Source organism: Urocitellus parryii, chromosome 3 (assembly GCF_045843805.1).
Source record: "Urocitellus parryii isolate mUroPar1 chromosome 3, mUroPar1.hap1, whole genome shotgun sequence".
NCBI lineage: Eukaryota > Metazoa > Chordata > Mammalia > Rodentia > Sciuridae > Urocitellus > Urocitellus parryii.
In genome coordinates this window covers 46,650,670-46,675,667 of record NC_135533.1, presented here as the reverse complement: position 1 = coordinate 46,675,667, position 24,998 = coordinate 46,650,670, and the positions used below count along the sequence as shown (strand labels likewise).

General features: G+C 35.8%; 1 protein-coding gene across 1 annotated transcript in view; it reads right to left on the bottom strand.

Annotated features, from left to right (window-relative positions):
* Ptprz1 (protein tyrosine phosphatase receptor type Z1) overlaps positions 1-24,998 on the bottom strand; it is a 170,562-nt gene that overhangs the window by 93,637 nt on the left and 51,927 nt on the right. Inside the window, exon 3 of the mRNA XM_077796426.1 lies at positions 22,172-22,237. Within this exon, the coding sequence (XP_077652552.1) occupies positions 22,172-22,237 (66 nt within the window). The remainder of the gene's footprint in view (positions 1-22,171; positions 22,238-24,998) is intronic.

Sequence of the window (24,998 nt, the reverse complement as noted above, 5' to 3'; positions counted from 1 at the left end):
AAATGCAACAAGGTGAGAGGCATAGAGATAAACGGGCAGATTGTTCCTTCTGGATACCAGGACAAAGACTTAGAAAAATTCTCCAGTATTTAAGGTATTTAAAATTGCAGGTTTCCTGGACATATTTAAGTTTTACGGTGGTAACTATGGTTACACAGGTCAAGGTAGACAAAACTGAGGGCAGGTAAATCAATTAGGAATAGGTTACATGAAGAATAGTAGAAATCTAAACTAGAGCACAGATGAATAAGACAGGAAGAGGTAGATTGAGAAAAATATGGGGAAAAAAAATCAGGTCTGGGGAGTCAACTAACCTTGAGAAGGAAGAGGTGCTGAAAATCACTTTGAAAAAACACCTTGGTGGACTCTGGTATAGGTGACTGAGGACAGTAATGCCACCATTCTGCTGTCAACTCCTATAAGATCAATTTTTTCAGATTCCACATGGGTAAGGTTATGTGGTACTTGTCTTCCTATTAGCAGGATTTCTTACACATCCATTCATATTGTTACAAATGACAATATTTAGCTATATAGGAGAAAAAAGTTCTGGTAGTTTTTGCACAGTAGTGTGACTATAGATATTAGTTATGTGCCATGTATTAAAAGAACATATAAAAAGAATTTTCAATGTTTTCACCACAAAGTTATGACTAATGCTTGAGAAGACAAATATGTTCACCCTAATTTAAATATTGTACAATGTATAAATGCATCAGAACATGAATACACAATATTCTATAAATATGTACAATTTTTTTCCTGGTACCGGGGATTGAACTCAGGGGCACTTGGCCACTGAGACACATCCCAAGCCTTCTTTTGTATTTTATTTAGAGACAGGGTCTCACTGAGTTGCTTAGCATCTTAGTTTTGCTGAAACTGGCTTTGAACATGTGATTTTCCTGCCTCAGTCTCCCCAGCTGCTGGGATTATAGGTGTGTGCCACCACCCCTGGCTAATATGTACAATTTTTATGTGTCAAAGAAAGAATAATAGAGTGATGACTGATCCCCCTTAAACGTGCATATTGCTGAGTAATAATACATGTGAGAACAAGAATCATATGGATTCTTTATGACAGAATAAAATACTTCTTAAATAATAATAGAAAAGGCAAGAATTGAAAAAAAAAAAACTGCCAAAGAAATAAAGAGCTGTTTCTGTCTTCTCCCACTATGGCTACTATACTGTGGTCCTTTAAAAGCCAGTGAAAGTTCTATAAACAGATGCTTATATCATTTGAAGAAATCATGACTAAGAATTTATTTCCTCATGAGAAATTTTTAATAAACCATGCAATGGAAGCTAAAGGAACCCATGAAATATAAAAAATTACTACACAAATTAAAGACCTGCAACAAGAAAATAAAGAAATGTTTAAGTGATAACTAAACTATACTTCTATTTAAAAATAGTAAATTTGTAATTTAGCTTTTAAAAACTTAAAGTTAACATCATGAGTTTAGTTAGTTTTTAAAATGTGATATTAAACATCTTGTCTATTGCTATGTTTCTATTCTTTCTATGTTCCTAAATCTCTTCTTATTTCTCAATTAGTTTCAGTCAGGAAACTCCTACAAGCAAAACAAGCCTAAATACCGGCCTTTTCACTTTTTTCTAAGTTATTTCTGAATGATGACATTTACAAGTATTTTAATATAAGTATTTCTCATACATGGCAATTTAGAAATGAAATAAAACAAGCTTCTAATCAATTTATTTTGCAAAAGATTTATTGCAATAGTCCATTAAACTAGAATGTGTCTCTAATTTTTAAGACTATACAAAAGTAAACAAACAAACAAAAAACAAAACAAGGGGGCTGGGGATGTGGCTCAAGCGGTAGCGCCCTCGCCTGGCATGTGTGTGGCCTGGGTTCGATCCTCAGCACCACATACCAACAAAGATGTTGTGTCCGCCGAGAACTTAAAAATAAATATTAAAAATTCTCTCTCTCTCTCTCTCTCTCTCTCTCTCTCTCTCTCTCTCTCTCTCTCTCTCTCTCTCTCCTCTCTCACTATCTCTTTAAAAAAAAGGCCAAAGAACAGAAAGACTTAAAATTGAAATATTAAGAGTCACTGAGAAGAAATTATAAAAAAGAAACACTTGCATAGATGCAAATGTATCTTAGCTTGTGTGGACCTGATTCAGACTAGTAAAAGATTTTTTAACCATCTATTTATAAGTAAGTAGATTCTGGTTTTGGATAAGCAGGCTCCCTGCTTCTGCAAAACACAGTGATGGTTTGTCAGGCAGCTGGGTGGAAGGAAGTGAAGCAGTACTGAGAATTGACAGAAATCCTAAAGAGGGCTTCAGCTTCCACAGGCAGTGGAATTGGAGGAGATGCAGGAGCAGCCTGCATTTGAGCCAGCATAACCTAGATTTTTGCAAGATTGGGAGACACAGCTGACAACAGTTTTGCATAGTTTTAACTAATCAATACTGAGAAATAGCCCAAGTTGGAAGTCAACAATGCTTTTGCAGAAGAGCAAATTTCTTTTTGCTCTGGTTTAGTTAAGGCAATAACTAAGTTTTCAAAGATGCTACTTCCAAGTAATAAAAACCATATTGCTAAAAAGGTGTTCAAAACTGAGTCCTGTGAGGAAAATTACTCAAGTATATCATTTTTTAAATTTACTGCTTAAAATAAAATGTTTAGAAGTTTATTTATTTTCAATTAATTTACTGTTTGGGCAAAACTCTAGAAAACAAAATGGAAGAAACCTGCTGGATCTAAAATCCAATTCAATCACAATTCACAATGCCTTGTACTGATTCATTTGGATCCTTAATCTTCTAAACCCAAACTATACTTTATGAACTATTATTCTGAAACCATGTTCCAGGAGTTCATGTCTAGGGCCTTGATATGTAAATGAAAAATGTGGTGTATTTCTAAATTCGATTTTATTAGAATGTCTGATTCTATTCTCTGGATCCTCAGGGGTCTGCTATTTGTCTCAGTTACTATTTTTTTTTAAATAATTTCTGGGTCTATAAAAGTCATCACAAGTTTCTCTTGTTGTATCTAGGGTGTAGAAGAAGAAGGCATATAAATAAACTAATGCAACAGAATTACAGATAGTTATAGTAAAGACATAAGCATATCATTAATTCCCTGGGGTATCAGGATGGGTTTTTTTTTTTTTTTTTTTTGAGACCAGATTTGGCTATGTTGCCCAGGTTAGCGTGGAACTCCTGGATTCAAGTGACCCTCCCACCTCAGCCTCTCAAGTACCTGGGGTTACAGCTGTGGGCCACCAGGCCTGGCTATTCAGGATTGATTTTGAAAAGAAGTTGAATGTAGAAAGTTTAGTACATGTTCCTGAGGTAGGAAAGAGCCACTACTGCACCTTACCTTCATCAGCTCACCAGCCCCTTTGATTGAGTAGAGAAACCAATAGGGTGTAGAGGTTTAATTGCAAGCCACCTGTTTGAGATTTTGGGGGGATCTTTCTTTGCCTCTACATCTATGTCTCACATTTGAGTTCTAGTCCATTTTCTATCAAATCAAATATGTTTAATTCTGATTTTCCTGGTTTCTGAATCTAGCTTATCCATAATAGAATCTCAGGATTGGGAAAAAGCATGCTGGTTCTATTTCCCATCATCGATTGACCTTTCTATACCGCATGCTTAGTAACAGGTTTTTCTGTCTCTGTTGAGACAACTTTGATGTCAGGTTCCCTTTATCTCCCTAAGCATACCTTATTCTAATTTTGGATTTTCTGACGTTAGTTATTTCCTCTACCAAAGTAAGTTCCTTGTAGCCTTTACATTTCTCTCTAAATCATAACTCCTTGGGACCACACAAAAATATTTATTTTTCCACATGAAAATAAATGTATATAAGTGCAGACACTGTAGTGTCCTGAGACTAATCTTTTTTTTTGAGAGAGAGAGAGAGAGAATTTTTAAACATTTATTATTTAGTTTTTCGGTGGACACAACATCTTTGTTTGTATGTGGTGCTGAGGATCGTATGCCAGGTGAGCGTGCTACCACTTGAGCCACATCCCTAGCCCCTGAGACTAATCTTAATGATGGAGTCATGGCTACTCCTTGTGCATGAAGACCCACCAAGAGTGGGCTTCTTTTCAAGTAGTCCCCAATTTGTCTATACTCTTGGTAAAGTTTGACACCCAGAGCTGGGAACAGATGGAAACAGGGAGATATACAGATGAGTTTTCAAGGCCATAAAAGATGCCTGTAACTTTAGAATAAAAATAACTCATATTTTTATAGTGCTCTCTTTGGGAAGTAGCACAGTATTATGCTGAAAGTGTGGGTTCTGAATTCAGACTCCCTGGGTGGAAACCCTATTCTCAGAACTTACCAACTGAACAATCTTGGGAAAGTCTCTGTACCTCTCTGTTTATCAATTATTACCACCTTAAACATACAGATCATATTAGGACCAACCTCAAGGATACCAAGTACTTCAGCCTGTGCTTTTAAATACAAAGATATTTTTCTACAAAATCACAATGCCATCATCAAAATAGGAAAGTTAACCTTGATACATTACAGCCTACAGGAGGAAATATAGGGCAAGCCATTCATAGCTTGACATATGCCACCCTTTCTCTTCTCAAACACACCACCCTTGATCCATCTCAGAGTCTTGGCAACTCATCAGATTCTTAGGTGAAATATCCACCCCTCTTTTCACCAGCTCACTCCTTTTCTCTTTCTCACATCTCAGGTGAGATGTCTCCCTTTTGGAAAGGCTTTCTTCACCTCGACTACGCCATAGCCTCGCATCATCATGTTTATTCTTTTTGTGGCAATTAACATGTTCTGCAATTATCCACTTGCTGTTTTTGCTTTTGTATTTCTCTCCCTCACAGGATGTAAGTGGCATCAAAGCAGGCACCTTATTCGTCCTTTCAGCTGCTGCAGACACAAGGACTAGTACTGAATGAACAAGCTGAGTGCCATCTATAATTACTGTTCTCATTGTTATTAACATTTATTTTATCCTTCCTCCTAGTTCTCAGGTGTGTTCTCTGAAGCAGGCAGATAAATGAATGCACATTTTCAGAATAACAGAAACATACATCAAAATGCATTTCACAAATATGAGAGGAAACATGGTCACTAAAATGGACATATCTACTACAGCTCTCCAAACATTTCTCAATAGCTATACAGAATTCAGCTCAATGGAGCATAAAACTGCATTTCATGTGCCCCAGTTTGTCGTATTAGAAAAATTCAGCATGCACATTAAAAGGAAACTCATGGTTAGAATCCAAAATGATAGTATTACCATGACATCTATTTAATTCAGACTGGATTTTGCTTCACACACAAAAAAAATTCTAACAGAGGATAAGGATCAAAATGTTACAGAGTGACCACACAAATCCTTCTTGCAACATCTCATTTCTACTTACCTTCATCAGAACTGCAAATGTAAATAAAAGGATGCACACATTAAATGATATTTTTCTGAGACACATGTATTACTTTCTAATCCAAATAATGTAGAATGTGTATAATTACTAATTGAATTATTTTGTTTTTCAATTAACACCAGAGTAATTCAATAGCTAAAACTAGTGTCATCTGAATCCTGCTTTGATGAGTGCATATTCATGAGTTCTGTGATATTATCTTTCTCATTTTTTTATTAAGCAATTAAAATCCACTTGCACTGTCAATATGACAGATCAACACAGGTAACCATGGAGCAACTGTTGAGAAGCTCTGTTTTTGCCATCCTCAACTTATCCTTTTTAAAAAGGTAAGTCCTATTAATTGCTTATTCTATACCTTTTATTTTGAAACAATTTTAAACTTACAGAAAAGGATCAAATACAGAATGAAAACTTATTTTATTGAACAATTGGAAAGGATGGTGCCAATATCTCACTGATACTGAATATTTGTCAGACTGTGCATACTAGATACAAGGACATTGTCCTATATAACCACAATACCTTCATAAAATTAGGGAAATTAACATAGATATATTAGTGCTTTCAAGTCTTTATGCTTTGTTCAGATATTGCCAACATGTCTCAATAATATCCTTTATGGCAAAAAAGATTGCATTTAGTAACTGGTTGCCTTTAACTGTCATTTCTCTTTAGTATCTTTCAATCTGGAACAGTTCCTATCTTTTCTTCACTTCATGCTGTTGACACTTTTGAAGTCTACAGTTATTTTATAGGATGCTCTTCAGTTTGAGTTTGTCTAATGTCTCCTTGTTATTAGATTCAGGTTCTGCATTTTTATTAGGAATGACACAAAAATAATGCCATTTTTTTTTCTCTCTGTGCCTCATTTAGTGGCATAGGCTTTCTATGTGGACCATTTCCATAGGTATTCACTTTGATCATCATGATAGACTAGACGATATCATGATTTTCTGCTCTACTGTTATTCTTTTTCCCTTGGAAATTAGAATGGATATTATTGAGACATGTTGGCAATATCTGAACAAAGCATTCAAGGCTTGGAAGCACTAATATACCTATGTTAATTTCTATAATTTGATGAGAATATTGTGGTTATATAGGATAATATCCTTATATTTAAGATGCACAGGCTGACAAATATTCAGTCTCAGTATTTTGTGGAGAGGTACTTCGAAACTTGTCACTATCTCAATTCTCATCAAGCTCAACATTTTAAATTCTTGATTTATATTGGTTTGAACTCAAGTTTCTTAATTTATTTAATAGGATATAATTCATTACTACAGTCATTTATTGGTGCACTATGGGACCTTTTCATTGTCATCAGCTGTCTCTTTTCCATGAAATGGAATAAAGACCATGACACTTGTTTTTAATATTAGTGCAAGGATAAATAGTTCCTAATCTTCCAGGTTTCCATGAGTCTTTGAAATTCCTCTCAGACTTATAATCTATCTCATCATTTCTGCTGGGGTACTCTTGTGGTCCAGAAAAATTTTTCTTGTCTGGGGCTATCACTACATATAGGAACATCTGGGAAGGTGCTGAGATCCTTGCTATGGCCAATCAGTGGCTCTACCTAGTTGAATGGTTTCCTACATCTTTATAGAATATCACAATGTTCTCCTCCCCTAACTCTAGTTTAAAGGAAAATTCTCATTTCAATTCCAGGAGGCTTAACTTTTCCCTACTCATGTGAGATCAGAACATGAGTATTTCTCAGGCTTCTCTGTCACTAGCAACCAGACCAATATCTAATAGTACATAAGGGTGGGTGGGGTGCAGAACTTTCTGTGAGTAAAGGAGATGTCATCATTAGGGCACAGTGCCTTCTGAATCATTCTCTGAGGGTCTGTGGCTATGCTTCATGATAATTATTTCACCAAAATAACAATCTGCTTCTTACAAACTTTTGAGAAAAATTTCCTGTCACAAATGCTAATATTCTTCCCAGGGTGATGGAGAAAAGACAGTCTTTAAACTGCAAGAGATATCTCCTGGCTAAGGAAAGAGACACAAATCCTCTGCCTGCACTGGACAAGGATTAAGACATTATGCTTGCCTTGCTGCCTCTAGGGTGTCGATGGGAAAAGGTATAAAACACATGGGAGTAGGTTTGGTTGATTGCAAATAGTAGGAGAACTCAGATGAGTTCAGTAGTTTTTAGGAGTTCCCCACAAGGATCAAGTCATTACTAGACATAACTCAATTAGGGCTTTTCAAATAACCTGGGGGTATCCTGTGAATTCTCCTAAACCAATGGGAAAAATGGAGTCCAAAGAAGTCTTTTTTTTTTTTTTTTAATGAATTTATAGTGAGGAACATGCCTGAAATCCTAGCAACCTGGGAGGATAAGGCAAGAAGATTCCAAGTTAGAGTTCAGCAATTTAGTGAGGCCATGTCTCAAAATAAACAACAAAAGGGTTGAAGGTGCAACTCAGTAGTAGAGTGGCCTTGGATTCAAGCCCCACTATCAAAAAAATATTTACAAAATTTTCAATTTTGAAATGTATCAATTTACTTAAAATGAGAAAATGGTTGGCCTTAGAACCCAGGGGCAATTGACCACTGAGCCATATCCCCAGCCCTATTTTGTATTTTTATTTGAAGACAGGGTCTCACTGAGTTGCTTAGAGCCTTGCATTTGCTGAGGCTGGATTTGAACTAGTGATCCTCTTGCCTTTGCCTTCTCAGCCTCCAGGATTACAGGCTTGTGCCACTACGCTCAGCTTGGCTTTAGAATCTTTTTAAATATATATTTTTAGTTATAGAGGAAAACGATATCTTTATTTATTATTTTATGGTGCTGAGGATTAAACTCAGTGCCTCACATGTGCAAGGCAAGTGCTCTACCACTGAGCTACAGCCCCAGCCTCTTGGCCTTAGAATTTTTATAGTTGTTCATTTACTTATGGTAATGACTTTAATGTCGACAATTTTGGAATATCTCCAGAGGAGAGTAGTCTAAAATGAGTGTACTCAACAATTATAAATAGGATGAAACCTCTATGCAAAAGAGCTTAACAAGTCACCATGAATCATTTCCTTTTCCCCCAGATATTTTAGAATTAGAGCTCTATGAGGTCCCCTCCTTTCCCATTTCTCCTGTTCTCTTTCCTCTCTTTTCTTTTTCTGCTAGCAGATAGGAGTATCAATTAAGATGTGTTCAATTAATAAAAAAAAGAATAAAATTCTCAACAAATTCAGGCTCTAATATCCACTGCAAGATTTTCAAACAAGTCTTCTGCTAAAGTAGTGAACACGACAGATAACTTTTTGTGGACAACTATCAATATTTTCAAGTATACCCACCCCCAGGCTTAGAGACTAATTACTGAGAAAAATGCTGCCCAATGATGGAAAATGTAATTTGTATGTATAACAATGAAATCATTTGTCTTCTAGAGTTGACATTATTGACTTGAAAAGTGATGATTACATGAGTTACTAAACTTCAAACAGCTATTGCAAAAAAGAATGAATAACAACACTTACCAAAACTAAAAATCCAGAAATACTTCAATTCCATTTAAAAAATTTAAAAGGAACCACTAAATTACATTACCAAAAGCCAAATGTATTAGGAGAAAAATATTAATAAAACACAGTTCATGAGACCTATTTTACTGAGGTTTAGAGACTTAAAAAAAAACAACAAAGGAATACAGGAATGGAAAAAAAACTCAATATTATCAGGACTCAGAATCTTTTGGAGCCAAGGAAATAAAAATGGCTTTTTAAATGCTTATGAAAAAGAACTTTCCTTGGAAATTGTTAGGATAAATACGTCAATGCAGGGTGAAGAGCTTGCAGGCAGACTCACTAATGAGAGACTCCTACTGAACCCACCTGGGCCAGGAACTTCCCTACATTGGCAAAGAGGCTCCATCCAGATGGGAAAAATTAATGCAAGTTCATTAACAACTGTTCAAAAACTTACCTGATCTCTTAATAAACAGATAAAAGGCTGTTAGTAACAGATAAAAGGCTCTGAGAAAAACTTTTCACATGTTATTACATATTATATAAAAGCAATACACTCTATTTTATGTCACTTTAGCTCATTGGGTGAACTAAAGTGCTTTCATATGTATAAATACATTCATGCAGATGTTTCCTCATTTTTTCTCTATCATTCATTCATTTTTTCAAATGAATGCCACATAATCTATGATTGATCTAGATTTGAGATACAGAAATATGAGGCTCCTGAGATTGAAGCATAAAGATCAGCTGAGGACTTCTTAGATATTAAATTTGCAATCTCCATCTCATACTGCTGAATCAAAAATCCTGGAATTCAGGACAGGTAATCTTTTCTTTTCAGTAATCCCTTTAGGTAATTCTGATAATTTCTGAAATTTGGGAACTATTGGTCTAGATTATGCACTATCTATATTTAGTGTTTTCTTCTTTCCTCAACATCATAATTGCTTATTTGAGATTTCAATTTGAAAAGACAAAAAAACTGTAAAAGTTTAGGAATATTCTAATTAAGAAAATGGAAACTCTAATATCTTAATACAAAATGCCTTAATAGAGATAGACACAAAAATATTGACCTGATGTGTTTTCATATATTATGGGCAAATATGCACTATACAACTGATACTTTAGCATAAATTTTAACACTATAAGCAGATAATAAATAATTTTTCAGTGATAACTTTTACAATCCTAAAATACATGGATTTTAAAATATCTTGTAATCTATTCTAACAGAGTCCACATATGGTGAAAGCTTGCATATAGCTACTTGGCAAAGTTTAATATTTATCTGGCCAACAGATGCTAGCTGTTTAATTGCTTAATATTAGGAAATTGGAAAGTGGTGTGATTATCTATTTAAGGCCAAATATTAATTAGGATCAAATAAATATAGTTCCTTAGATCTCTGTGGTATCTAATCTATATAAACATCTTGCAGTGATAACTCATAAATGATTAAACGAAGGCCAGATACATTAGAAGAATTTGCATCATATGCCAGAACTTAATTTTCTACTCAATTTACTTTAAAAAATGTTGGTGGCATAAAAACACATCAACAGGACGTAGATTTTAAATCAAGCTTTCTCTCTTGTGCTCAAGCATGAACAGCAATCACCGTTAGTGAAAAGAACTGGAGAGCTTTTATAATTTACCTAAATATGCATACTTTGGGGGCAAAGTATCACAATTAAAATAATAGAACTTCCTTCCTAAACATGCTCTGAAATCTCATAAACAGGTCCCAAACTAGCTTTCTTCATTGTTTCACAGAAATTAAAGATGAACTTATTCTCCTAAAAAGGGCACAACAGGCATTGGTCTCTGTAGATGAACTCTGTCTCTTTGCAAAAGAGAATGGGCTCTATCAATGGACACTCACGTAGAAAATGGTGAACCTGATTGGGGACTCTTTTGAAGAATAGGTCAGTACCTGTCCAATTTGAGAAGGTTTTGACTTTCAGGGGCATGTTTTGAGAGCAAATCCTGGCTATGGGTTATCTGCATAATTGCTCTGACTTCTTTAAAATCTATACTTTCTGGTAAATGATGTAGAAAATGTAACTGAGCTGCCACTGATTCAGACAATCAACTATGAAAAATTGATTCTCACTGAGCTAGGGTAATGATCCTGGATTGTGAAACTAATGCAAAGTGAGAATATTGCACCACAGCAGAGAAGAAAATCAAGTTGTGTGATACTTTAAGTGCCCTCGGTGGAATCCTGGCTAGATCAAGTCTGAGTAAAATGCAAATGTATAATAATATGGCCATTTCTCTAAAAGAATATTATCTATTCCTATACTAATGAAAATTTATTACCTACTCCTTAAGGACATACATGATTAATAGAGCATTTCCAACTTCATTGATCATTAATGTCATTCACCTGGTACAGTAAAGCAGAAATAGGACCAGACACAGGATTCTCAGCTACATAAAGAAGTACAGGCTGGGGAGCCATGAGACTTGCAGAAGACTTTCTGTGATGAAATACAAATTCTTAAATTGCCCCCAGAGTCAGAACTATTTTAGTTAAGTTTATATTATGTTAACTAGACATTTAAGTTTCCTTTTCCCAAACTCAGTTATAAAGCATTTTGGGGGGATTAAAACAAAACAAAATAAAAACAAACAAACAAAAAATTAGAAAATACTGCAAGGAAAAAGGTGAAAATAAAAGACAGAGCCACATTCCCACTTTCCAGAAATGATTGTTCTTAACACATTCCTTAAAAATACACATTGAAACTGGGTACAGTGGCACATGCCTGTAATCCCAGTAACTCTAAAGTCTAAGGTAGGAAGATCACAAATTTGAAGCCAGACCCAGCAACTTAACCAGACCCTAAGCAACTTGGACCCTGTTTCAAATAAATAAATAAATAAATAAATAAATAAATAAATAAATAAATAAATAAATAAATAAATAAAGGCTGCAGATGTGGCTCAGTGGTAAACCACCCTTGGGTTCGGTCCTAAACCCAACTACTACCACCAGCCACAAACACATGGAAACTCAGGGTGGTGGTGCATGCCTATGATCCCAGTTCTTGGGAGGTTGATACAGAAAGATGGCCAAGTTCAAGGCCAGCCTGGGCAACTTGGCAAGACCCTCTCTCAAAAATAAATAAGGTTGGGGATGTGGCTCAGTAGGAGTGTGCCCCTGGGTTCAGTCTCCAGCACACCACCTCCCTTGCAAAGACAAAAAAAATGATAAAGTAAAAAGAGACTATATTATACACAATGGCTTTGAAGTCAGCATCTTAAAAAATATCCAAACAAGAATTCAAAGCCTAACAACTTTATGCTTTTTGTTGTCCCCCCCACCCCATCACTGAGACAAAAGTAGCAGATACAGTCATACAATTCTCAGGATAGAGACCTGGGAGTCAAGACCCATGCCCAATTTCTAATCCTCTGCTCACTTTGTGATTGGGCAAGTGACTTAATTTCTCTGCTTCTTCATTTATAAAACAAGAACACAATCTCTTTGCAGCTTTGTTCATTCATGCACACACCTTGTTGAGTCCAGAGTAGGGCCACACTCTGAGAAAGGGAAGAGGAATAAACTGTGGAACCAGACACATCCTGGGTTGCAATAAAGATGAGTACACAGGAACAGGACATTAAGGCAAGGGCTCTTCTCCAGCTTGAGGGACAAGAAGATTCATGCAAAAGAAGTGAATAGGTTTGGTCTTCAGGAAAGACCAAATAATAAAGACCAAATAACAGAGTTGTTGTCCTCATCCTTGTCCTCCTCCTCCTTAACCATTTTATTTATGTATTTATTTATTTATTTTGCAGTGTTGGGGATTTAACCCAGGGCCTGATGCATGCTAAGCAAGCCCTCTACCACTGAGCCACACCCCCAGGCTGACACTTGTTTTTGAATTGCAAGAACAGCAGGAGAAAGAAGGAAAGATAATGAAGATAGATGGAACAGGATAGCTGGGCAGAAAGAGAGCATTACCAACACTATAGGCCGTACTGAAGAGTCCGATATTTTTATTCTGTAAGTGGTAGGGAGCAACTGGAGAGATTTGAATGAAGGCTCATATAGCCCATCTGTACTTTAGAAAGAACCTGGTATAAATCCTCAAAGTGCAGAAGACTTACTTTGTGTTAACTAATAGCATCATTTAGCACTTTATATGAACCAGGCACTATTCTAAGTGCTTTGCAAACACTGACTCATTGAATCTTGGCAGCAGCCTTTGAGGTAAGTACTATTATGATTTCTTTTTACAGATCCGGAAACCTGAGACAAAAGAGGTGACGCCTAAGGTGGAGCCCGGGTTTGAAGCCAAGCAGTTAGACTTTCTGACTCTACAGCCTGTATTTATTCTTACCAAACTAGCAAAATAACTCCCACTAAACCAGCTTCATGACAATATGTCCCTGTCAGTAATCCCTATCTCATGGTGAACTCCCTAAATTTGTGCGGCAACATCCATTAGCCCTATCAACATAAAATCCTCCCCCTTTGGGAGTAGGTAAAAACTGCCATTCCCCTATGTTTGAGACTCTTTGACTAGATCTTATTCTTTAGTTTATTGTTCAAAATGTTCATGTAAGATCATGCTAAACATCCCTTAAATACAAATGTTAATAACTAAAAGTTTAAGTCATTGCCAATCAAAAAAAATGGTATTATCTAGAATTTTAGCTAGGATGAGGATACCAGAAAGAATTCATGGGGCCCCAAGGAGCTTGTCTTGTCATGTTCTGATTTTCCGTGCAAAGGCAGGAAGAATACGGCAGATGCTGGAGCTCAGCTGTTTGTGTTTCACCTACACGTCTCAGCACGGCTGCTTTGTTTGCCCCGGCAATCTTCAACTATGTTGACTTATCACCATTTATATTGTAGCTCATTTTAAATTCCATTTCTCAGGGGAACTTCACAGAAACCCATAAGTTATTCAGCGGTCCTGAACCTCAAGTCACCACAATCTACCACAATGCACATAACACACACTCTGAAGATCACATTTTGTTATCATTAATGTTTACAAGTTTGAGGTTATTTCCTTTCATCACTGTACCCCAGAGTCTAGCACAGTGTCTACCTCATGCTATACATCCAATGAGTACTGATCCAACTAATGATCTCAACACTTTAAATTTTCCTTCATTCACAAGTATATAATGTCATTAAGAAAGTGCTGTCAGCTAGTTCTCATTCTGATGAAGTTTGAACCTAAAAATCTTCTCAGGAGGATATATGAAGGCACTACATGCATAAATACAACTTATTTTCAAGAACAGACTTTCGGAGTTTTGTAAAAGGAGAACTACACATAATTTATAAAAAAAAAAAAACAAGACTGTCGCAACAAGTCTTATGTTCTAGAGATGCTTTGAAATATGGGAAATATACATGTAGAAGCTACAAAAGCCATTCACAGGTTATAGGAAATCTAGTTTGGCATACATCAAATTTTGATTTCCCTTTAATACTGATTCTGGGTGGATCATCCTTTGTGTCAATTTCTAGGTGGTAGAGTGCTACAAAACATAGCCTTTTCCTATTTTCCAGTTCTTTAAGATTGTTAGCTGCTACTCATATGCTCAAATTTGCTCTGCAGTCACTGTATAATATTTATTTTTTGCATTTCCCTATTTGTTGCAAGAAGGATCTGGGATGCTAATTATGTGCCTAATAGTCACAATTACTCCCAGGTGAAATTAATTCTGTGCCTCAATGATACTGCAGGAAGTTGTACACTAAATATTTATTTTATTGAATACCTACTCTATGAAAGACTCCAGGTATAGGGAAACACTGAAGACAATTGCCCTAGTAGAAGCTTATGTCTTCTGTTGCCCCACCTTGAATTATTTATTATATATTTACCTAGAAATATATACACAAATTATTACTGAGATAGTAATATTACTGTAGTCAGGGCAGTACATATAGAAAGGGGTCATAAGAACATAAGAAAGTATAATCAGGAAGTTTAAAAACAAATAAAAGTACAAATTAAGAGGCTTGTTTTTCCTGATGAAAATAGGGAAGAGACTTCTCTGTCCTTAAAGTGGTTGCTTTAGAAAATGGATCATTGTGAGTTCTTTTGCCTCTCTCTGTCATGTATGTAAATCTTTCAAAAACTAGATAGGCCTTTTGAATCAAGATGTCTAGGACACTGGAGCCATCTTTTTGAAATTTGAACACCTAGGAAGATGGGGCCCCACTCTGTCATTCCTGTGGAAAGGTAGGAGTTTAACTTCTGTATCTCACTTGCTCTCATCTATAAAGCTACAGTCTACTATAGATAAGAGGTATGTTTTTCTTTTGGATAGAGCTAATATGCCAGCACAGATAGTCACTCCAGGAACTTTGGAAGAACTATGTGTAACCAATGTCACTGTCAAATCCTCCTACTTGAGGACTGGTTATTGTTTGCCTCGAAGATATGCATGTAAGGAGTTATAACTGAAGGAGGTGAGATTCCGTTCTGTTTCTGCAGTTTCTTCTGGGATTGCCTCTGATGTGTAGCACATGTGTTTAATGCTTATCTAATAAGAAAACTGTTTTCTTTCGCTACAGCCTTTATGCAAAGGATTGCTGGATTGGAATAAGATTCTGCTGTTCATTACATTTCTCCAACAGAAGATATCAATAGCAGTTACTTCTGGAAGATGAAATCCTAGCTATTCGTTCACGTATATGTATACACATACTTATGATTTTTCTTGAATAAGCATGGTTTTGTACCAAGAAATAAGTGTAGTCACTTTTATTGTAGGGAAAAACATATACTGTACTGTAGACACTTATGATACCCCTTAGGAAAGATAAGGGATCTAATCTCCACATTTCATAGGTCTCAGCATTCAGGGAAAATGACCAATCAGTCATTTACAGTCTTATCACACTCAGTCCCCGTAATCTGTGCATGGTCTCCTCCTTCCATGTGTCTTTAGAAGTAATTCTACTAAATGAGACAGCTGAATAACATCTCCTAAGGAAATAAAGTTTAGCCACTGAGGACAAGAATCTGATTTTAAGTTCAACATTGCTACTTCTTCCTGGAGACTGTCAGTTCTCACTTTGGCCATGGGAGGCTCTTTAATTGACCTGAATTCCTCTACAACTCCATGTGTCTGCCTTGGAACACCCAACATTGTAGTCTTCCTCCTCCCATTCTGACTCTTTCAGAAAGAGCCCACAGTTGCTTGGGCTCTTTTGTTTTCAGGACGGAGTGTGCAGGCATTTGAGAACAAGGAGGCCCCAGGTGGAGAATGACCCAGAAGAGCAACCAGGACCATCACAGTGACTCTAAGGTCCGCTCTTCATTCAGCTTCTGCCACCATGTTTCTTCCCCAATCACTGTAACTCTCTCTCTCCAGGACCACCCCCTCCACTGCTTCCCCCATTGCCTTTTCTTTGGTTTCTAGCCTCCATCAGGCCCACTGTCCTCAGGTTATCAGACACTATTTCATAGTTCTGAACTCTGCTTCTAAGTAGGGTTCAAATTCTCCTCTCTCCCTATAGAAAAACTTGTACAATCTAAGGACTAAATCTCATCTTTTTGCTGTTTAAACTCTCTTGTCTAAGAGTCAGACTTACCATACAGAAAACATAGAAAACTGAAAATGAATTAGCCTTGCACTTGGCCTTTACTGATACAAACAACAGGAGGGTGACACAGGTCAGCTAAAAATTATCCTAAGGGTGTTTTGCCTCAGAGTTTGACACATTTAAGAGAATTTTGTGCAGCAATAAAAAACTGTAGCCTAATCTTAGATGTTTAAATTAACTATTGAATTTTCTTCCCTTTTTCTTTTGCTGAAATGTATCTATTTATGAAGTAGATCCCTCCAGACTAAGGAATGCAGAGAGTGAAATACAGGATGTCTAGAAAGAAAAGACACACAATGCATCCAAATTAAGGCAAAACATTGCAGCACAAACAGGAGAAGCAAACAGGTCTTCTCATCCTGAGCTGCACAGGACTTGCCCTGTGACTGAAGACTATACATGCTGCCAGCAGGAGTAGCTATGAGGCTGCACAAGAGAACCACTGCAATTTTAATTTTATTCATGGGGAAAACATATTGGCATATAGTTTTAACCTTGGGCAAAATAAGAAATGATTATTTAATTTTTATGCTATTCCACAGCCAGTCTTCATTTTTTTCAATTCTGTAAGTGATGGTTGCAAACAAAAATTCCTAAATATATTAATCAACAAATAAACACGTGTGTGTGTGTGTGTGTGAGTGTGTGTGTGTGTGTGTGTCTGTGTGTGTTATACATCAAGTTGTTCTGAACTATTTATACATTGTGCAATGGCTAAATCAAGCATACTTATACTTAATTCTTTACCATTTTTAGAAGTTAAGAGCACTTGATATCTCTTATTTATTTTCAAGAATGTAAGTTAAGCAAGTAGTGACTTTTGATCATTTATTAAACCCTATTCAGCTTCTACAATAAGGAATACACAGTCATCATAGTTAACATAGGAAAAGTCAGCCAAGAATAGAAATCTTTAAAAAAATAGAAATCTTAGGTAAACTTTTAAAAGCATGCAGGTGATAGGAGATACCTGTCCATAATAAGCATTCGAGCGGATCGACTCCTTTTAGAAACTCTTGACAGACTGTTAGATGTGTCCAGGCTTGTTCAATCTGTTGGGGCTCAAGTTAAGACACTGAAAAATACTATTCACTTGAATCTGTAAATCAGCCCTTGCTCAAAGAACTCTCCCCCAACAATGGCAAGCATGTATCTGACTCATACACAAATAATCAGAGCATAATTCAAAAGTTTTTACAGATGAGAAAAGTGAAATGCCAAGCAATTAGCAGGCTGATCTGTCTGCAGGTCAATGATGACCATGAAGCTGGACCCTGAGTGCCATCATGCTCTGATTAGATGTCTGTGATGTCCTCTAAGAACTCAGCCAAGCAGAGAGCCTATCCTGACAGGTAAAGACATGAAGCCATAGATCTTATCTAACTACCTTGCCTTTCTTAACTAAAATTAATCCAGATAAGATAAAAATATTCTTAATCAACAAATTTGTCAAAAAAAATTGCCCCAAATAAACAGTGCACAGCATGAAGTGAGGATCCTGTTCCTATATTCTCAGAGACTTCTATAGCCTCACTTGCAGGGTTAGCCCTGCCCAACAGGCTGGTGTATATCTTACCAGGCCTTTCCTCTATGCCCATAAAAATACCAAAATTTAAATAGAAATGGGATAATTCTATAAGTAGCATTCTAGAGCTTGATTTTATTTTACTCCCAAGTTAGAAATGAAAAATGAACAATCTGTTTAATATACAGAGTAGTGAATTGAAGAAGAAAATGCAATATGTTTAAAGGATATTGCAGATCCTAGAAGTAAAGAAAGGGGTGGGCATGCCAGAAAGCAGCCATTATTCTAAGTGGATTCAAATTTTCTTTTAGTTAAGTTTGATCTATTTTATCCTAGGTCAAGAGAAGAAAAACATTGAACTAACTGTATCCAAAAAAAAAAAAAAAAAAAAAAAAGGAAAGAGAGAGAGAGAGAGAGAAAGGGAGCCAGCCAAACACTAAATCACATCACACTCTGTAGAATCTTATATTATTCACTTTCCATGAGTAGGATCTTCTAGTCATTATCAAGATAGAAAGATTGTTTAGACAGGATATTTTATTTGGGGAAATAATCTGTTTGATATTTACGCCTCCTCATTCTAGGGCTTCCAGCCAATTGCAATGGTGAGTCATATGTGGCCAGGGCTGACACAATTTGTTGTACCCAAAGGAACTCTTCAACTAAAACCTAAAAGGTGCTTAGATGTTATAACACTTGAGAATCCATCAGTATAAAATTTTAAATTACAATTTGCTTTAAAGAATGGTAAAAAATGAAACAATGTCGTATTTTATAACTCCAGGAAATAAAGATTATATTTCAATAGGGATTGCTTCTAAGCATGGAGCAAAGTACATCCATTTCTGATGTTTTTATCATTGTTTGAGGTTCTAATCAAAGATCTAACAAGTCAAGGAAAAAGAAGATTTTAACATCTTCCATGATAATCTTGAGTATGTGTTTGTGATATTTTTTTAAAAAGAAAAAAATACATAGGTTTTTTCCCCCAACTGAATTGTATTTGTTTAGGCATTGTTGTAGAAAATATAAAATTAATAAGAATAAAATTTGCTTCCTGAAACCCCTTAAAGGAATGAAGTTATTATGGAAAGAGTCAAACTTGAGTACTGACCTTCCCAGATTTACAGTTCACTCTAGTTCACACTGACAATAAGCCTGCCTTATCCTCCCTTAAGAACTTTAAAAATGGGATGGTCGTCTCTGTTGACCAACCCTGTCATTTCTTGGCATAATTACAGCATACATCCTGAATAGAAAAGTTGTTTTAATCTACATAAAAAGCACAATTAAACGAGTAATACTTTTCCACCCTCTATTTCACCACATCTAGTAGGGATTTGTATTGTTACTTCACATATTATAATTGTGTAATCTTCCATAAGCAAACTTAGCTGAAATGATTCCATTTAAATGATGCTTAATGCATCACATAATATTTCAAAATGACATGTGGTAGCATGATGAGCTTGCTTCCAAAAAGATGTTATGATGTACTTAGAATTCTTATTAACAGAAGTCTCTATGTACAAATACTCAAGTTCTTTTGCAGCTAATCAAATAAATTTAAATAATAACACAATGCAATAAGTAACACAAATATTTAGCTCACCAAGATAAGACATTACAAATGAAACTAGGACTAAATGTGGTCAAGATCAATGCACTTGAGCCACTCACAAAATTAATTACATTTAAAAATCCTAAAACTATTTGTCTTGAAATTTTTTACAGTCCACATAGTTTTTCATTTTCTAGGTGGAATAATACGCATAGATACTGAAAATACTATCTAACATTAAATGTTTATATTAAAAATGAAGAGAAATAATAAATTTTATAGTAAATAATTCATACACTATACATTTGGCTTTGGAGTGATTTCTTGAGATAGATACACTTATTTGGATAAAGGATTTTATTTATTTTCTTTTTGATACTTTAGGAATTCAGTCAAAATAAGGAAGTCACACTTAGTTGGAGCTAAACAGTTGTAAAATATCCTCCTCGCTAGTCTCTTCCTAGGATCCGCAAGTATTCTAGGAGTAATTTCCAAACCAATGGGAGACATTAATATATGATGATTTAAAAAAAAATGGTAAGATTTTACCCTCACTCCAACTATGAAACATTTTCTTATGAGACCTTTCATCCTCCTCCCCAGAGCAAATGCTACTTTTAGTTACTCCTTGTGGTAAGTAGATTGTTTCTGAAAGGACCAAAAGATCAGGATGGTGCAACTTTATTCTAAAGTACTATGTATGCCCAGACCCATTCGAGAAAGCCTGGCCAACTTACAGATGCCATGTCTATACTCAGCCCATCCAAAGGAGGATCTCTGTGGCTGAGTCTTCACATAATAAGATACTGTACAGTGGTATATACCGCTTCCATTGTATCTACTGAAATCCCTGGTGAAACTGCTATCTCTTCTGACTGGATGAGGCACAGCCAGCTGTTCTAGGACCTCAAGCTGTTGGGAAACATCACTACCATAATTCTATTAGTCAACATACATCCACCATCACATTTGAGAGTTTTGAGAAGTGTGACTTTCTCTCCCTACGATATGGTTCCTCCATATTATGATTCTTGGTTTAGTGATAATAGAGGGTACATTAAAGCTTGATTTTTATTTTAAGCATATATTCCTGATAAATATAATGGTTCTTTGTTTATAGGTTCATTGGTTGGAGAAAACCTGATTTTAGTTCTACCTCTGAAACTAGGAAGTTTGTTAATAAAAATAAACCAGGCTGTGTGGTTAAATAATAAAGCATGCATTCAATCGGATATTAGGCAGACATTAAGTATCTTGATCAGTAGGAGTCATCACTAAGATGAAGAATTACTCAAAAACAATTTCAAGAATAAATTGGGTGCATAACCCTATGTATAAAATGATACACTTAAGATAATAGAAACTTCCTAGAGAGATCTATAATTATTTAAGAGGATAAACCTGAAGGAAGTGATATTTATATTTGCTGTTATGCTTGAACATATTTTCTAAATTTTCTACAATGAATACTTACTGCCTTTAAAGTAAGAATTAAAAAAAAAAGAAAGAAAGGAAATGCATGCCTATCTACAAAAGTCATCATGCTACTGCATCTATGAAATACTGTCCAAATTGGACAGGTTCGTGGTAAAGCCCTTCTAATTTGAATCTATTTTATCAAACTACTCTTATTTCCAATGAATACCCAACTCTAATGCTCAGCAATATCCTAAGGCAGGGGGTCACTAAATATATTTTGGTTCATCCAGATTCCACCCATGTCCTTTCTATCATGCCCAGGGCTTCTCCTCTTCCCAAGGTTTTGGATCATGGCTTCTGTCCATAACCATATGTAGCCAACTTCATGATGTTCTAATTCAAGTCTGGTGAACTGACAAAATCATTTTAGACTCTGACTTCAATAAACTCAGCCCCAGTAATTCAGAAGGAAGCTCTTTGTGACAGTCAGAGTCTCATCCACATTTGTTAAATGAGTAAAACAGTCACTAACCTGATCATAACAAAAGCAGCTAACATTATTGATAGCTTTCCATTTAAAAGGAGGTTTGGTGCCAAGTGTTTTACACTTCATTTATCTTTTAATACTCAGAACAAATAGCTTTCCATTGCACAGAAGAAAACAACTGAGCCTCAGGTGGGTTATGGATATTTCCAAAAAGATGTAGCCAGAGGGCCTGGAATTCAGTTCTATCTGATACCAGTACATTCTACACTACCAAGTGTGCTTAGGGAAATAACACCAGGAATCATTTCATATTTGAGTCATTTTATTAATTAACTGGAATATTGGGTAGCCAAGCTAAACTGATATGTTGAGCTAAAGCATATAATTTCTTTTTAAACCAGGCACAGTGGTACTTGCCTGTAATCCCAGCAACTCAGGACGCTGAGGAAGGAGTATAGCAAATTCAAGACCAGCCTTTGCAACTTAGTGAACTTCTTGTCTCAAAAAAAAAAAAAAATACAAAGGGATGGGAATGTAGTTCAGTGGTAGAGCACCCTGGGTTTGATCTTTAGTACCAGAGACAGAGAGACAGATAGAAAGAAATGTTTTATACATAAAAACAGATATAAAACTATGAGATCCTACTGAATCTCATTTTAAATAGTGTGTTTACCTGTATAGGACCAGCCAATCTCCTCAACAAGTTTTCTCTGTTGTCTGTAATATCCATAAGTCCAATCTACAATCAAGAAAAACCAAGTGATCAATGTGCAGAAAAAAATACATGCCCCAAAATTTAAAAATACAAGATACCCAAATCATTTTGCAATAAATGGCTTCATTTATGATTATTTTTTTTCCAATGTCTCCTTTCAACCCAAACCACCACCATTACAGATATCATTGCCCCTGTTCTGGTAGCTACTGAGCATTTAAGGAATGCTAAAGTTTGGGCAGACACAATAAAATATTCTGTGAAAATAAGGAATAACTTAGGAGTATGATCCCTAAGAGACCACGTCAGAAAGGACAGCTTGTTATATCTGCAAATTTTTCTCACCATCCCTTAAGTTTAACATCCAAATTTCTGTTGATAAAGATACTTTTGGGTTTCCAATCCAAGTTTTATCTGCAAATGTTTCTAAGAGCCCCAGAAGTTATCATGGTTTCAAATTTGTTTCCCTTTTAATGTAAAATGAAATCAGATGTCTTGAGAAAATTGGGATTTAAATGTGTGTGTGTTGGCTGAGAGAAAGGTTATATTAGATATTGTAAGTGAACTTTTCCCTGGAGGAAGAGACATGCCTGAAAGAGTAAGGCAGTGGAAGCTTAGTGTATCACAAGGTCAGTGGACACTTCAAAACCCACAGAGACAGGCTCTAGGTCTAGAACTTGGCAGAAGGAGTAAAGGAAGGAAGACCTGGTGGAAGCCAGAGTCTCACTGCTTAATTCAAAATTTTTCTTGGAGCCATTCATACACCCCCCAAAAAGACCCCTTAATCCCAGACTGTACTAACATTAGGACTCTATTTCAACTACACTGTGGATAAAGTATGGGTTCTGTGTGCAACCTAACCAATGATGACAGAACTGTTTCTGTAGAAAAAGCTACAAAAAGTTTATTAAGTAACTTGTGGAAGATACTCATTCATAAACTGGGGCTGTCATATAGCTTTCATTTGAATACACACATTTATACACAGGCACACACACATTGTATTGATTTTTTCCTTTAGTTGGGGAAAGAAATTATTTCTTATTCACTCTGAATGGTTATTTTTTTCCTTATTGACAGTTCCCAATTACTTCTGGGGTGCAAATATCATAAGGACTTTTCAAAAATTATTTTTCTTTCTTCCATGTTATATACTCTCTGATTACCACAACTTGTACAATAATAATAATAATAACAAACTTTAAAAACCATTTTATAAAAGCCAAAAGGAAGGGCAACTGTTAGAAATTCAGTCAGAATATGCTGATTATTAAAAGCCAAAACCAACCTTGGAGAAATAAAAGTTTTATTTTCATTTAAACATTTGTTCACCCATATACCTAGGCAAATACTCTACTGGCTATGTCACATACTTCAACACAGGGGTCCTTGTAACAATAATTTTATTGAAATACAGTTTATATACCACACTTCTCACCCATTAAAGTGTACAATTTAATGGCTTTTAGTATATTTACAGAGTCGGCAACTATAAATTTAGGACATCTTCTTCATCACCCCTCAACAAACTCTACCTTTTAGCTGCCACCCCACCTGGCCCCACACCATACCTGGCCTGAGGCAAATACTCATCTGCCTTGTTTGCATAGATTTGAGTATTCTGGACATTTAAATGGAATCTTATAATATATAGTCTTTTGTGAATAGTTTTGTTCACACTGCACAGTGTTTGAAGCTTATCCATGTCACAACTTGCAACAATTCCTTTTCCTTCATTCCTTTTTACTGCTCAAGAATATCCTATTGTAAGGTGAATAAGAAAGTTAAGTTCCTCTCAGCTTGATCAACCTTAGACAGGCTTATTCCTGATTCTAGGCCCCTAATCTCTCTTTCCAGAGCTTTTGCCTTATAAATGTTGTAAATGTAAATTCTTTCTCTAGCCTGTTGAGATGTAGATATTTTTATTAGTCAACCAACCATTTTACAATCCCTGAAATTTATTTCTTAAGGATGCAGGCACCATGTCTCTGAAATGTAATCCTGGAAGATAGCATCCTTGCCTCCTAGTTTCAGTAAGAGAAGAGGAGCCTAATTTCAGTGGGGAACCTTGCTCCAAGTTGAAAGAACATGTTTACTTTTCCTTTGGATAAAGTTAATTACAAAACACAGATGGCCTATGACTTCTCCTAGATGACCTGCGGTACTTTTCCACTAGCTTATTCCCAGTCTTGAAAATCCTTAGCCACTCTGCTTCACATGAGTTGAGTTCACAGTGGGTTCTGGCTTCTCCTCACTACTGCAATAGCCTTGAATAAAGTTGCCCTTGCCTGCTCAAATTTTCCTGGTGCAACTTTTGTTTTGACTATGGATATACCATATTTTATTTACCCTTTCATTAATCAGTAGTTGCCTGGGTTGTTTCTACTGTGGGCTATTATTAATAAGACTGCTATGAATAGTCATACATATATTTGTCTCTATTTAAAAGATGGAATATTGAACTCAGAATTTATTTTCCATATATAAATATCTCTTAAAGTGGTATTAACTTCTGGGAACAAGTGGGTTTTTTTTTTTCCTTGATAAAGGAATATATATGACTAAAAGTTAGAATGAGTCTTTAGGGATAATTTGGTTCAGACTGTAACAGTTTAGAAAAAAAATGAATTTTATTTAAGAGATAAGGTAATTATGCCGAAGTAAGGTAGGAACTGATAAAAATGGAAACTACAATGCCTAGCTCTGATCCCCTGCTCCAAGGATCCCTCCCCCCAGTAGTGAGGACTCTCACACTGCTCAGCTATTAGTCACTCTCCTACAGTGC